Genomic DNA, 15,397 nt, shown 5'->3' on the forward strand with positions numbered 1-15,397 from the left:
TATCCTCACCTCTGGTTGGTGGCAGGCAGCAGAGACACTCTCAGTGGGCACTGGGGGTTAAAGGAAGCTGTTTGGGGAGAGGTTTGGACACAGATACCCCTGCCCAGCCTTCCCTGCTCTCAGGAACCTTCCAAAAACTCCCTGTGGGCCTGAGGAAAGCAGATTTAATGACCAGGGTGACACATAATTGATCACTGACAGGATATACCAAAGTGCTTATTTATTGATACCAAAAACATGCCCATTCATTGGAATTTGGGGTGCTTCCATGGGATTAGCTACCATTCACTGCTTTCTGCTGACTGCTGGCTGGTCCCCCTCACAAGGGCTAAAGGAAGGAAAGACAGGCCGAGGCAGAGGCTTCAGTTAATGTCTATCATCAGAAAAGTTCCGTCTGCTGTTGTCCTCATCGTGGCCTTGCATTTTTGCCTTCTGAGTCTGCGCTGAGTCACAGGCGACTTTAGACAGGCTGTCCTATTTAGTCCCCAACCACCTTTGTCTTTATGAAATATGTGGTGTCTTCATCTCTCATATACACACCTTTGAATCTTAAATAATTGGAGAATTTTCTCCAGGCACTGATGGTTCTTGCTGGTTTGGTAACATTACTTCTGCTAACTTTGGTCATTTCCAGTAATTCCCTCTCCCTCCCTCTTTCTCTTTCACACACACACAGAGAAGCATAATTAAACTCTTACACCTTAATTCCTAAATACTTCTATCAATAGTTGGTGTAGCCCATATTTTACAGATTTTTTTGGCTTCCGATATTAGAAGTCACCACTGTATGTACATTTATGTCCTTATATGTATGTAATTAAGATTAAATTATGCACTTTAATAGGTATCATCTGTTTCAAAGAAAGGTATCAAAGAAAGGAAGAAAAACGATTTTAAAATTGGATTTATACAACAGCAGTGTTATATAAGCTGCTCTCCATTCATGCCTAACTATAGTGCAGCTTAATTATATCATTTTTTCAAATATATCATTAAATTTATCAAATTTAAGAAATATACATTCTATTACTTCAACACTGAATACCATTTTCTTACCTTTTAAAGCCCAGTGCTCCTATATTTCAAGGTCATCTGCTCACATGGCCCATCACCTAAGTCATTCAGCAAATATCTAAGTGCTCTCCATGGCTCTGTGCTAGGTTCTGTGGCTACAGAGATGGGTACTATATGGTGCTTTGTCCTGATTTAACAAAACTGTAAATAAATAAATCAAGACATAGCATGTTAAGTGTTAAGAAGAAATGAAGAGACTAAGAAACTAACTCTTCTTTAGGGAATTTGAGAAAAGCCATCATGAGAAGGTACTAGATGGGCTGGGCTTCTAAGCATGAATAGGAGATTTCCTCTCCCTGCTAACTTTAATCCATGTGGGAAGAGACATTTTTGAATTCCCCAAGGCACACAAAATGGTCTTTCTTCTGTTGTTGGTGTTGAACAAATACACTGAAATGAAAGTTTACATTATTTTTGTCCAATCTACTTTGTAAAACTCCACTCTGCAAAAGGAAGCGGGTCAATTAAATACACATACTCCTCTTATTCAGAGTCATATCCTAGTTGTTATATTTCCTTCTTTTACTTAACAAATATTTACTGAGAGCCTTTTATGTGCCAGGCACTGTCCTGACACAGGGATACTGTAATGTATAAACTCTTCATTCTAGTTGAAGAAGACGTAATAAACAAGACAAATAAAGTATGTGTTATGTCACCTTGTGATCAGCGTTACAGAGAAAAAGCAGAGGAGAGTGGTCAGTTAGACCCACTGAGAAGGTGGAAGAGGTGGAGGAGTTAACCACGTGGATGTCTGGAGGAGAAGCGTTCTAAGCAGACTGAGCGTGCATTCAGGACCTGACACATTTGAGGAACAGCAAGTCAGTCAGTGGGGCTCATGTGCAGTGAGCAAGTTTAAGAGGCTGGAGGAGGAGTGCGGCTCATGTACAGTTTTGCAGGCCATTGTAAGAGTGTGGCTTCTTCTGTGAGTAACATGAGGGTTTAAAGCAAAGGAATGGCAGAGTCTGCCATACATTATAGAAGGACAGCTCTGGCTGATGTTCCAGGACTAGACAAGAGGTGAAGGGTAAAGTAGAGACAGGGAGACCTGTTAGAAAGATACTAGTCACCCAGGTGAGAGATGATGGCAACTTGGACCAGGGTGAGAGCAGTGAAGATGGGATCACATCCTGAGCATATTTTGATGACACTAGAGGCAAGAGAATTTTTTCATGAACTGGATTTATAATGTGAAAGAAAAAAAAAAAACAGAGAAATAAGAAAGAGTTCCTTGCAGTTGACATTAACTGAGATGAGGAAGATGTAGGCAGAGCAGGTTTAGGGGTAAGCTGAGTACTTCGATCTTGGAAATATTGAATATAAGGTGCCCCTTGGTGGAGATCCACTCAGAACCACACACGAGGAGAGGCTGAACATATACACTGACAATGGTTTTGTTAAACTAGACAACTCCAGACAACTAGAGGTGGGATTTTAGACGTTTCTTTCTTTCTCCTCCCCTCCTCTTCTCAATTCTTTTTTCTCCTTCCTCAGTCCTTTTGAATTTCTCTAAGCGTAAAAAGCAAGTTTTACTTCTATAATAGAAAAAAAGTCCACATTTAATTTTTAAAAGACAGTGTGACTTGTGGATTATGGGGAAGGAATGATTGAGAACTGCTTGTGTCGAGAACTTGAAATTCAAGTCAATTTACCAAGCATTCTCTGTGATCCTACTCCAGCCCAGGTGTTCTTCTGGGTTCAAGGAATCCTGAGATAAATAGATATGGTTCCTGCTCTGAAGGAGCTTACAGTTCAGCAGGCTCCAGGGCCAGTGATGTAATCAAATTTAAGCCAAGAACCAGACGAGCATGAAGGAGGGAGGTAGCGGTGAAGGTGCACAAAATTCCTGTACCATATAAAGTTATCCCCGAGCCACACTGAGTGCACTTTTAACGCAGGATGCAAGCACACAACAGGTGAAAGATGGGTGATCAGCTCACTCTTTACCGAAGGACAACACACATGCCAGCGGAAGCCCAAGGTCGTCTCTGCAACAAGGGGCAGACCCCACCCCCTCCCTACACATTACCCTCAGGCATATGTGAGCCAGGGTCCCAATACTGGCCATGATCTGCTGATCTGCATGGGAACCTTCCAGGTGCATCTCTGCACAGTTACACGGCTCCGGATGTGGTGAGGCCCAGGCACCACTGCTCCCTTCTGCACGCAGCCGTGCCTGGTGGCAGCTGTTGCTCTTCAGCCACTCCTGACACGCAGCAGGGAGACTTGGACAGGAAACGTAAGCATGTCCAGTTTATTGCTGAGCTGGTAGGCAAAAGGAAAAGGTGGTACTTCCAGCCCACGTGGCCCGTGAGCTCACCACAGGCCAAGGACAGGAAGGGACAGAGGATGTATGAAGAGGCCAGTAGCACTTCCTGAGCCTCTTGCAGGCTGGACACAGGCTCTGTCATTCCTACCATTTAAATCCCACAGTAACCTTATAAAGCAGGGACTTCTCTGGGAGCTCCTGCCTGTCAATGCAGGAGACACGGTTCCATCCCCAGCTCAGGAAGAAACCTTGGAGAAGGGAATGGCAACCCACTCCAGTATTCTTGCCTGGGAAAATTCCATGGACAGAGAAGCCTGGTGGGCTATAGTCTAGGGGGTCGCAAGAGACCCCCTACTTGGCTGTCCCTCTTCAAAATCCCATGCTGTGTTCGTTGTTTAGTTGCTAAGTCATGTTTGACTCTTCTGAGATCCCATGGACCCCATGGACTGTAGCCTGCCAGGCTACACTGGAGTGGGTTGCTGTTTCCTTCTCCAGGGGATCTTCCCCACCCAGGGTTCGAACTTGCATCTCCTGCCTTGGCAGGCAGATTTTTCACCACAGACCACCAGGGAAGCCGTGTTCAGAGACTTTCTTATGGGAGTCCTAAGGCCCCCTTCCACTAACAGACCTATTGGGCCCAAATATTCCCTCTTCCCATCATTCCTTGGCAGCAAGATGTGGACATAAGAGTTAGGCTGAGCTGACTCATTCTAACCTTCCAGTGACTCACACCATCCCCCCAAACTGTAATCCCAGAATTCCAGCACTAGAAGCTTTGTCCAGGGATCTGGGTTTTAGGTGAATTTTCCCAGCTTCTACAAATACAATCTTGATGTCCATCTAGAGCATACATCTATGATTTTTTTTTCCCCTTCTGTCTAGCATCTCTATTTCCTTTGTAGTCTCTCATTCCATTCCATGTGGCTCAGGTCAGGCTGTCAGTTGTGGTAGCCCTTCCACATCCATGAGCTCAGTCCCTCCTTAGGAGGCACTTGGGAAAGACAAGTGCCTTGCGAATCTGGCACTGTCACAGCTGCGTTTCCTTACATATGAAAGACTCTGAGGAATGAAGGGAGCAGAGCTAAGAAGGGAAAAGAAAGAGAAAATCCTGATGATCCTGTCTGAGCTTCTGGATCCAGCCAGAACTGAAGCTGGACAGCCACTTCTAGGTTTTTCAGCCAATTCCCTGCCTTTTAAATAAGCTCCGATGCATTGGGTTGCTGCCACGTGCAACTAAAGTCCTGACTATTTGTCCAATAATAACATTAACCTTCTCCCAGGGGCCAGAAAGCCTGATCTTCCCAGGGCCTGAGGAAACTGGGATGAGGAAAAGAATTTTTTTTTATATAGCAGAGAGGGGAGTTTAGTACTCAGAAAAAAACAGGCAGAAACAAAGCCAGGGAGAGATTCTTACATTTCATTCCTAATACTCCCCAAGAAACGAGACCCTCCCTAATGTAGCAGCAGCTCTTCTGTATCCTGCAGATCTTCCCCAGCATCTCCAAGAACCTCTCGCTCTCCTCCCTTCTCCGGCACAGAGTGCCTGCTTACCTGATGCATCAGCCTCTCTGCCACGCTGGGGTCAGTGAGGTCTGCAGGGGAGGCCACGCTCAGCCTCAGGAGGAGGAAGCCTCCGTCTGCGCCTGCCAGTTGAGAACCATGAGAAGACAAAAGCATGGTAAGTCATTTCCCTAATCAGGATGTGCATGTGGTCCCTAGCTTCTGCCCCTGCTCTGTAGATGTGTGCCTACACTCATGTATAAGTGTGTCTATGTTCACACAGAGTGTTCCCTCTCTTCACTGCAGAGAGAGGATGCCTTCTCTCCAGTAATTGGACCCATCATAATGTCTTCCTAACAGGAGGGAAGAAAATGAGGAGTAAAGGCCCCCTCCACATGTGGAGAAATCAAAAGAGTAGTATGAGGAAGGAGAAATGAAAGTGGATCTAGAATATTCTGAAGGCCTGGGGGCCCTGGATGAAGCTGTTGGGAACGGGGCCAGCCAGAGAAAGGCCACAGAGAAGCTGGTCTCTGAGAGGATGTGTTCGGCCAGTTCTTCCAGCTCTAAGGTGGGCAGCTGTCTTTCAATCCAGCCTTCCTGACTTAGAGGCTTTGTAGACAACTTCATTCTTTCCTTGAGCCTTAAGCTTTACCTGCCACCTTTTAGTCAATTCTTCCTAACAGAATACTATTGGAATTAATCCAGCAATTGCACTTCTAGAAGTTTATCCTACAGAAAATAACGCAACTGAAAAATGTATTATTTACTGCAGCACTGTTCATGATAACTAAAACACTGGAAATGACTAGAAAACATTGGTTAAATAAATTTTGGTAAAACAAAATACTGAGAAGCCATACCAAAAGATAGCTTTGTATCAAGAGATCTATGTTTATCATATGTCCTATTTGCATAAAAAAGAAGAAGATAAATATTGTCTATAGCTATATGATATAGTATCAATATCTATATTATATTGCTATAATAAAAAGATATCTTCCCTCTTCCTTTTTATGCTTCCATGTGCATATTGCATGTCCAGAAGAGGATTCACAACAAAGTGATACCATCAGATATGTGTGAAAGGCAAATTGGGTAATGAGGGGACAGCAATAGAAGAAAGACATTTTAAGATGTAACCTATGTACTTATTGAAATTTAAATCATGTCAATGTATCATCTAATCAACACATAATAAGTGAAATCTTTTTAAAAGAAAAATATTAATACATTAAGCTTTAAAAATAAAAGCACACCAGGAGACTCTCAGTTTCGGAATCAAACAGACTTTCATTTGGAATTCCACTGCTACTTTTTAAACCATCTTTAAATGTATTTCCTCACTTGTCAGGTAGAGTAAGAACACCCACTCTGTAAAATGGTTTTGAAGGTTTAGTCAGAGGAGATGACATGCAAAGCCTGCCGTCAGAGAGAACCTTTAGTTGCTACCATGCTTACTGGCTGTGAAATGTTTTTATATCACCTCTGCCTGAAATTCAAAAGATATTCGGTTAGGTGGTTGTGATTAATATTTTTATTTCACCTTTCCAAAAAGGCCTGGCAAGCAGAAGATACTGCTGGGATGAGGCATGAGGAAAGATGATGGGAAGTGGAGGTGAAGTCTCCAAGCTGACCAGAAGCTGGGCTGACTGCTGACAAGGGACTTCTTCCCTAAAGAAGTTGTCTCAAGGTGTAGCTTTCAACTCCCAAATCTTTGTCCAATTTATTGATTGATTTTTAAGCCACCATTTACAGTTGCAAGTGCTGTTTAATTGCTGTCAGGGCCGACTCTTTGCAACCCCATGGACTGTCACCTGACAGCCTCCTCTGTCTGTGGGATTTCCCAGGCAAGAATACTGGAGTGGGTTGCATTTCCTTCTCCAGGGGATCTTCCTGACCCAGGGATTGAACCTGCTTCTCCTGTTTGACACCTGGGAAGCCCCCACCATTTATGTTACCAATCCCGTAAAGTGCATCCTGGAGCACTTTAAACTCTCATGGGGTCCCAGCTGCTCAGAGGGCAGCCCCTTGGGCCTTATTTCCACTTGGTGTGGCTCTGCTGAACCAGAGGCTTTCAGAGCATGAAGGCTATGTCTTTTAAATAAAATTTGGCCCCTTCCTGGTGCACAGTAGTTACTCAACAGTTAACCTCATAGAATGGCAGAACTGGAAAGGACCTCACTGCAACCCCCTCCAGCTACTGGCAGTGAAACTGAGGCTCAGAGGGGAAGGGACAGGCTGGGACCTGTCCTACATCACTCAGGGCAAACACAGGATCCCAAACCATTTCTCCACATTTCTAGCGCTGAACTTTCTCCATACCCTACCTTAATTTTGCTTCTTATGGTTTTGTTACTAGAACATCATGAAGAAGTGACATCTGAGACAGGGCTCAGAAGAAGCCTCCAGATTCATTTTTCCTTTCTCTCATCTCCTTAAACATACAGACACCAAACTCCAAATTCCCAAAGATTGCATTCCGGGAAGCCACTCACCTGGGGTAATGCCTGTCCACCGTGTCCGAGCAGGGGTAGCCAAGGTTGTTGAGGGCTTCCCTCCACCTGAACTGGCTGAGGTGATGCTTGTTTCTGAGCTACTGTTGGTCGAGGCTGTGATCTTGGTTGAGGAGACACTTGTTTCTGGGGTGCTGTCGGCTGAGGCTGTGGGGCTGCTGCTGGCTGAGGCTGTGGTCTTGGTTGAGGTAGCACTTGTTTCTGGGCTGCTGTCGACCATAGGCAGATGGGAAGAAGGAAGAGAGCTCCTGCTGATAGTGGGAATGGGCCCACTGAGTGTGCTGTGTGTGGTAGAAGTCTCTGAGGAGGTGGGGCTCGTGGTGGAGGTTTCTTCAGAGAAGCTGTAGACCATAGCCGAGAACTCAGCGGGGGAAGTCGCTTTGCTTACTGTTGTCTCATCCTCTGTGAAGACTGTAATTATCCCTGAGATACTGGTGTCGCTTGTTGTCTCAACAGAGAGGCCTGAGCTTTCTTCCAAGAGGTTCTTGCTGACTGTCTCCAAGGTTCCACTTGGGGTGGTGGCCTCGGCTGCTGTCGTTTCCTTTTCTGGGGTGCTACTGAGGATGACTGTGACTGCAGGTGTGGCTGATTCCATGGCGTGGGCTATTGTCCAGGTCTCAACAGAGGTTGTGTTCCTAGTAAGGTGAGATTTTGCTTCAGCGGAGTCAGGCAAGGCTGACCTCTCAGGAGGGGACAGGGCATGTTCTCCTACAGAGCTGTGATCTATGTGTGAGGTCCCAGGGATGGCGGCAGTTGGTTCTGTTTCCATAACGCTGCAGTTGATCACCTTGATGTTGGTGATGTAGGTAACCAAGGCTTTAGTCAGAGTAGTGATGTCTGATGACAGGGCTTGTGAGGTGGTGACGGCTGGAACTGAGCTGTCAGAGGAGGCACTGCTCTCTGAGGATAGGGCCTCGGCTTCTGCAGAAATGTGAATGAATTTCAAGATTCTCTTTGCTTCTTCAGAGCTGTCAAAAGTGCAAAGGTTCTCAAAGACAGCTTTCCAGAGCTCACTGCCTGTGACAGTGTCAACTGTGGTCCTTACACGTCCCATGGGGCGGCCACCTGTGGACGATGCTGCCGAGGGAGTAGTGATCACAGCCGTGAACTCGGAAGGCTTTCTTGTCATGAGCGCCATGGTCTTGTCGTCCCTGGTCTCTGCTTCTGAAACGGAGCCGCCTCTGATGAAGGTCCTATCAGAGGTCTGGATGCTCAGGGTCTGAGCTTCCCAAGAGACGTGGTTTGGCACAGAGGGCTCAGTGAGGTCAGTAGTCTGAAAGACTTCCTCTGAGCTTGTCCAGAGCTCCGGAGTCACAGCAGGCAGTTCTGTGTGGCCTGATCCACTGGGGCCTGTGTTGGGTAAGAGCAACTCTGTGAGCTGTGAATCCCAGGGCACTGACTTGACACGGGCTCTTAGATTTATCCCTGGGCACTGCTGGGAGGAAGCAGGGAGGAGGGATCATTTGACCTTATTTTTCAACTATATTTTCAAGGAAGAGGAGGCAATATTGGGAAGACAGCCCCATGTAGCAGCCATGGAACTGAAATTGCCCTGGCTGAGGTCCTCTGATGGCCCACTTTAGGCAAGCCAGTCCCCAAATCGAGACTTTTATTGGTCTGAAGCCATCAAAGTGAATGTGTGGGCCAGGATCTCAATTCAGGGGCGGGCAAAGAAAAACAGAAGATCCAAGTGAGCCAAGAACTGTGGAGCAGGAACCACAACTCTCAGAACTTTCTAAAAGAATCCTTGTCACCTTCCTATCGATTTTTTTGAGCAAACTCCAGGAGTAGTAGAGGACAGAGACACCTGGCATGTTGTAGTCCATGGGGTCACAAAGAGTCAGACACGATTTAGTGACTGAACAACAACTCCACAGGGCAGAACGTCTCTGCTCGCTTGAATGACCCTCTGAGGTCATGTGAGTGGAGGGCCAGCAGCCGTTTGTTCCCCAGGGGAGGCTGCAGCAGGATTATTTATGAGCTGATAGATGCCTCTCCTGTCTGTCAAGGGGGAGGGCTGAGGTATCTCTTGAGGCTGCTGCTGCTGCTAAGTCACTTCAGTCGTGTCCAACTGTGTGTGACCCCATAGACGGCAGCCCACCAGGCTCCTCCATCCCTGGGATTCTCCAGGCAAGAATACTGGAGTGGGTTGCCATTTCCTTCTCCAATGCATGCATGCATGCTAAGTCGCTTCAGTCGTGTCCGACTCTATAGACCCTACGGACAGCAGCCCACCAGGCTCCTCTGTCCACAGGATTCTCTAGGCAAGAATATTGGAGTGGGTTGCCATTTCCTTCTCTGATCTCTTGAGGAGGGTTGCCAAATTTAGCAAATAAAAATACAGGCTGCCCAGTTAAATTTGTCAGATAAATAAAGAATAATGCTAATGATAAATGTTTTTTGGTATGTGTATTTCTCATGTAATATTTGTTGTTGTTCAGTCCCTCAGTTGTGTCTGACTCTTTTCGACCCCATGGACTGCAGCATGCCAGGCTTCCCTGTCCTTAACCATCTCCCAGAGCTCATTCAAACTTACATCCATTGAGTCAGTGAGGACATCCAACCATCTTGTCTTCTGGTGTCCCCTTCTCCGCCTGCCTTCAATTTTTCCCAGCATCGGGGTCCTTTCTAATGAGTTGACTCTTCGCATCAGGTGGCCAAAGTATCGGAGCTTCAGCTTCAGCATCAGTCCTTCCAATGAATATTCAGGGTTGATTTCCTTTATGATTGACTAGTTTGATCTTTCAGTCCAAAGGACTCTCAAGGGTCTTCTCCAACACCACAGTTCAAAAGCATCAGTTCTTTGGCACCTAGCCTTCTTTATGGTCTCTCACGTGACTCCTGGAAAAACCAAAGCTTTGACTATACAGACCTTGGTAGGCAAAGTAATGTCTCTGCTCTTTAATATGTTGTCTAGGTTTGTCACAGCTTTTCTTTCAAGGAGCAAGCACCTTTTAATTTCATGGCTGCAGTCACCATCTGCAGTGATTTTGGAGCCCCTAAAAATAAAGTCTGTCACGTTTCCATTGTTTTCCTATCTATTTGCCATAAAGAGATGGGACTGGATGCCATGATCTTCATTTTTTGAATATTGAGTTTTAAACCAGATTTTTCATTCTCCTCTTTCACCTTTATCAAGAGATTCTTTAATTCCTCTTTGCTTTCTGCCATAAGGGTGGTGTAATCTGCATATCTGAGGTTATTGATAGTCCTCCTGGGAATCTTGACTCCAGCTTGTATTTCATTCAGCCTGGCATTTCGCATGATGTACTCTGCATAAAAGTTAAATAAGCAGGTTGACAATATACGGCCTTGATGTACTCCTTTCCCAATTTTGAACCTGTCTGTTGTTCCATGTCTGGTTCTGTTGCTTCCTGACTTACATACAGGTTTCTCAGGAGGCAGGTAAGGTGGTTTGGTATTCCTATCTCTTTAAGAATTTTCCACAGTTTGTTGTGATCCACACAGTCAAAGGCTTTAGCATAATCAATGGAGCAGAAGTAGATTTTTTCTGGAATTCTGTTGCTTTTTCTATGCTCCAATGGATGCTGGCAATTTGGTTCCTCTGGTTCCTCTGCCCTTTCTAACTCCAGCTTGAACATCTTGGAGTTCATGGTTCACTTACTGTTGAAGCCTAGCTTGGAGAATTTTGAGCATTACTTTGCTAGCATGTGAAATGAGTGTGATTGTGTGGTAGTTTGAACATTCTTTGATATCGCCCTTCTTTGGGATTGGAATGAAAACTGACCTTTTCCAGTCGTGTAGCCACTGCCGAGTTTTCCAAATTTGCTGGCATAGTGAGTGCAGCACTTTCACAGCATCATCTTTAAAGATTTGAAATAGCTCAGCTGAAATTCCATCATCTCCACTAGCTTTGTTTGTAGTGATGCTTCCTAAAGCCCACTTGATTTTGCATTCTAGGATGTCTGGCTCTAGGTCAGTGATCACACCATTGTGGTTATCTGGGTCATTAAGATATTTTTGTACAGTTCTTCTGTGTATTCTTGCCAACTCTTCTTAATATCTTCTGCTTCTGTTAGGTCCATACCATTTCTGTCCTTTATTGTGCCCATCTTTGCATGAAATGTTCCCTTCGTATCTCTAATTTTTTTAAAGAGATCTGTAGTCTTTCCCATTCTGTTGTTTTCCTCTATTTCTTTGCATTGTTCACTCAGGATGGCTTTCTTATCTCTCCTTGCTATTCTTTGGAACTCTGCATTCAGATGGGTATATCTTTCCTTTTCTCCTTTGCCTTTGGCTTCTATTCCTTTCTCAGCTATTTATAAGGCCTCGTCGGAGAACCATTTTACCTTTTTGCATTTCTTTTTCTTGGGGATGGTTTTGATCACCACCTCCTGTACATGTAATATTTAAGACATACTGAAAAAGTCATTACCTGAAATTCAAATTTACCAAGTGTTTTATCTAGTAACCCTGCTTTCGGAAGGAAAAAGACGAAAACATATGCACACTTTTGGGGGGTTCTGATGGTTTTAGATGGCCTTTTCTGAGACCTACTGTCCCAAAAGTACCCAAGGACCCTCAGGAGGGCCAGTGCCATTTGGTCATCTCTACCCAGGACATCAGAACAGGCCCTTGGCTTGTCCTCTTGTGTCTCCCACTGGATGATGAAGGAACACTGGGTTAAGAGGCAAGAGACCGCGTTCTAGTCATAGCTGTGTTGCCTGCTAGCTGTAGTCTGATGATTTACTGGTGCAGATCCTGACTCTGTCTCCTACCAGTGAGTGTCTCCTACCAGTGAGCGTCTCCTACCTGCCTTGTCATGGGGGTGGGCACCAGAGAGGAAGGGGAATACAGAAGCGCTTCCATTGCTAAGCCTTCCGGGGGTTGTTAAGCATCCCTCCCCGAGCATGTCCTCTCAAGGAGTCACCTGAAAGCGGGCGACCTACTTTCATACAGCGAGAGTTCCAGGCTGTACCCACGAGCTGCTTATGCGGTCATGGCCCTCGTTCTCATTGCCCGTTCAGTGTTGTCTACCGACACACACAAATCACACTTTTGCAGGGATATACTTGCTTCTCCTCACTTCAGTTTCTCTGAGGCTCCTCAGTCCCCACAGCTGGAGGCAGAGCTTCTCTGCGGCAGCCCACACAGCCCGAAACCCAACCATGGGGTCTGATGCTGACCTCCCCTGACACATTTTCTTCCTTTCTTGGGAACCCCGTGGTGTTATCCTGCTGTGGAACCTCCTCAGGCTTCCCAAACCCATTGCCTGGTCGTCTTTGGGGCTCTTAACGACCCCCAACCCAACTCTCATACCTGCCCAGGGTCTTCTCAAACAGAGCAAAGCCCATCCTGGCCCTTGATAGCTCTAGAGTGCTGCAGCTCTCCTGAACCATTCCTCAAATCAAACTTGGGAAGAGGAAAGCATGTGGACTTTGGACCCGGAATTCAAGTCCCCTCTCCTCTGTTTGCTTGCTGCTTACCAAACTTGTGACCTGGCCAAGTCTGCTGGCTCCACGCCTGCATCGTCCCATCTGTAGAATGGAGCTTGAGGCACCTAATTCACTTGATTGGGAACACTACATTAAATGTGCAGCACACGCCGGGGAGATAATGAGTGCAGGAGGCAGGGTGGTCCAGTGGTTAGGCATGAAGTGTGGAATAACATCCTGGCTCTGCAGAGTTACTTTATGCTGGTAAGAGGCCTCAATCTCCTCACTTGGGGGGCAGGGGATAGATGAGGGTAAGAATGTATCTCTCACAGGGCTATAGTGAGGATTAAAAAGCTAGTGACAGGGGTATATGCAAATTCTCTGTACCTTCCTCTCCACTTTGCTGTGAAACTAAAACTGCTCTAAAAAAATAAAGCTTCAGAAGACAGTGTGTGATAATGATGTGTCACTGTAGATTCCTCAGTTGTAACACATGTATATTTCTGGTGAGAGATATTGATAATGGAGGGGGTGGTGAGAAGGTAGGAGACAAGGCCTCTTTAGGAATCTTTGCACTTTCTGCTCAGTTTTGTTGTGAACCTAAAACTGCTCCAAAAATTACAGTCTATTTTTACAAAAGATAATGCTTGTGACAAGCTAGGCACCGTTTCTGTTACAGGTCAATGTTCATTCTTTTCTTTCATAAAAGCCCTGCCTCTCTCAGAATCCACCCTCCACAAGCCATCTGTGACAGTCAGACTTTTCAAACAAAAACAAGTTTTTACAACAAGCACCTACTGTATAATACAGGGAACTCTGATCAATGTCATAAGACAGCTTGGATGGGAGGGGAGTTTGGGGAGAATAGTGAAAGTGAAAAGTGAAAGTGAAGTCCCTCAGTCGTGTCCGACTCTTTGTGACCCCGTGGACTGTAGCCTACCAGGCTCCTCTGTCTATGGGATTTTCCAGGCAATAGTACTGGAGTGGATTGTCATTTAATGGATACATGCATATGTATGGCTGAGTCATTTTGCTGTGCACATGAAGCTATCACAACATTCTCAATCAGCTATACTCCAATATAAAATTTTTAAAATTTTAATGGACTTTTAAAGGAAATCTGTGCTAAAACATTAACTTGAAGGAGAAAGAATCTTGTCAAGCCACATTCTTTGGCTTTAAACAGATTTATCACCAGCCTGCACCCTCTGACTCCCTATTCTTTCTTCCACACATACTCACACCCCCACAGGCATAAAGACAAACCCATAGCAACCTCACATTTGCGTGGACTGCAGCGTCACAAGCACTTAAGCTGACCCTTTGCCATTGTGTACTCTTTATCAATGACAGTCATACTTCAAGTGGGGCTTCCCAGGTGGCTCAGTGGTAAGAATCCATCTGCCAAGGTAGGAGCCGAAGGAGATGTGGGCTCGATCCCTGGGTTGAGAAGATGCCCTGGAGAAGGGAATGGCAACCCACCCTGGTACTCTTGACAGGATAATCCTATGAACTGAGGAGCCCATGGGGTCACAAAAAGCCAGATACGACTGAGAAGACACGCACGCCATACTTCAAGTATAGTTTCATGCGTGCCCAGTCGCTTCAGTCATGTCCAACTCTTTGCGACCCTAGGGACTGAAGCCCACCCAGCTCCTCTGTCCATGGGATTCTCCGGGCAAGAATACTGGAGTGGGAAGATCCCCTCCTTCAGGGGATCTTCCTGACTCAGGGATCAAACCACATCTCTTATGTCTCCTGCATTGGCAGGCGGGTCCTTTACCACTAGCACCGCCTGGGAAGGCTGTATAGCTTTTTGATTGATTGTAACTAATCCAAGAAAGCTACTTTCACCCACAAAGAGCTGTAGCATAGAAACTCCCACCCAGAGTCAGGAGAGAAGCCCACAGGCACCCTCTCACCTCCTTACCTGCAGAGCTCCTGGGGGCCCCAGCCCCCCAGCAGCAGAAGGAAAGGGGCAGAGCCAGGCACCAGAGAAAGCTCATCGTAGCTGGGACTCCGGCCACCATTGCCAGCAGCTCTGCCCACTCCTCACACTGCCGCCTTTTCCTGCTTCCTCAACCTGCAGAGGACGGGCGGGCCACCTGCTTAGGTGTGACTGGCTAGTTTCCAGGGTGCAACCAGGTGATCACAAGTGCATAGGCTGAGAGCTGGTAGGTTGTGTGTACGGACTGACAGGGAGCCAACACTCCTGCCCCGCCTTGCCCACTGACTCCTCCTCTCTAAAATTTGAAGATACGGAATCCTTTCTACAGTGCCATTCACCCCCTGGTTCCTGCAACCAGGGAAACCATGGCAGAAAGTGTTTCATACATGCTCCCCCTTCCCACAAGCTCCCCTCCCTTGTGCATGGGATTTTGACTTCTAGTTACAGAGACAGGGGTTTTGTTTCTGGTTCTGGACTTATTACTTCTATGAATGTGAAAGTGAAAGTCTCGCTCAATAGTGTCCGACTCTCTGAGACCCCATGGACTATACAGTCCATGGAATTCTCCAGGCAGGAATACTGGAGTGGGTAGCCTTTCCCTTCTCCAGGGGACCTTCTCAATCCAGGGATTGAACCCAGGTTTCCCACATTGCAGGCGGATTCTTTACCAGCTGAGCCTCAGGGAAGCCCTATTACC

General features: G+C 46.2%; 1 protein-coding gene across 1 annotated transcript; it reads right to left on the reverse strand.

Annotated features, from left to right (window-relative positions):
- Nucleotides 1-203: 203 nt before the first annotated feature.
- On the reverse strand, nt 204-14,930 carry MUC20 (mucin 20, cell surface associated). Its single transcript, XM_040249783.1, has 6 exons — nt 14,683-14,930; nt 7,339-8,706; nt 4,895-4,986; nt 2,727-3,339; nt 1,057-1,215; nt 204-548 (listed from the first exon to the last, which is right to left on the reverse strand). The coding sequence occupies exons 1-4, from the start codon at nt 14,780-14,782 to the stop codon at nt 3,271-3,273; spliced, it is 1,629 nt and encodes a 542-aa protein (XP_040105717.1). The 5' UTR covers nt 14,783-14,930; the 3' UTR covers nt 204-548; nt 1,057-1,215; nt 2,727-3,270.
- Between the last annotated feature and the right edge of the window lie 467 nt (nt 14,931-15,397).

Source organism: Oryx dammah, unplaced genomic scaffold (genome assembly GCF_014754425.2).
Source record: "Oryx dammah isolate SB20612 unplaced genomic scaffold, SCBI_Odam_1.1 HiC_scaffold_2, whole genome shotgun sequence".
NCBI lineage: Eukaryota > Metazoa > Chordata > Mammalia > Artiodactyla > Bovidae > Oryx > Oryx dammah.

What these genes read in the sequence shown, in the direction of transcription:
- MUC20 (XM_040249783.1), bottom strand. Translation starts at nt 14,782, where the DNA reads ATGGTGGCCGGAGTCCCAGCTACGATGAGCTTTCTCTGGTGCCTGGCT. An exon ending in GTGGACAGGCATTACCCCAG is followed by an intron (nt 4,987 to 7,338) that starts GTGAGTGGCTTC and finishes CTCAACTGGCAG; the next exon opens with GCGCAGACGGAGGCTTCCTC. An exon ending in CAGAGAGGCTGATGCATCAG is followed by an intron (nt 3,340 to 4,894) that starts GTAAGCAGGCAC and finishes TTTGCCTACCAG; the next exon opens with CTCAGCAATAAACTGGACAT.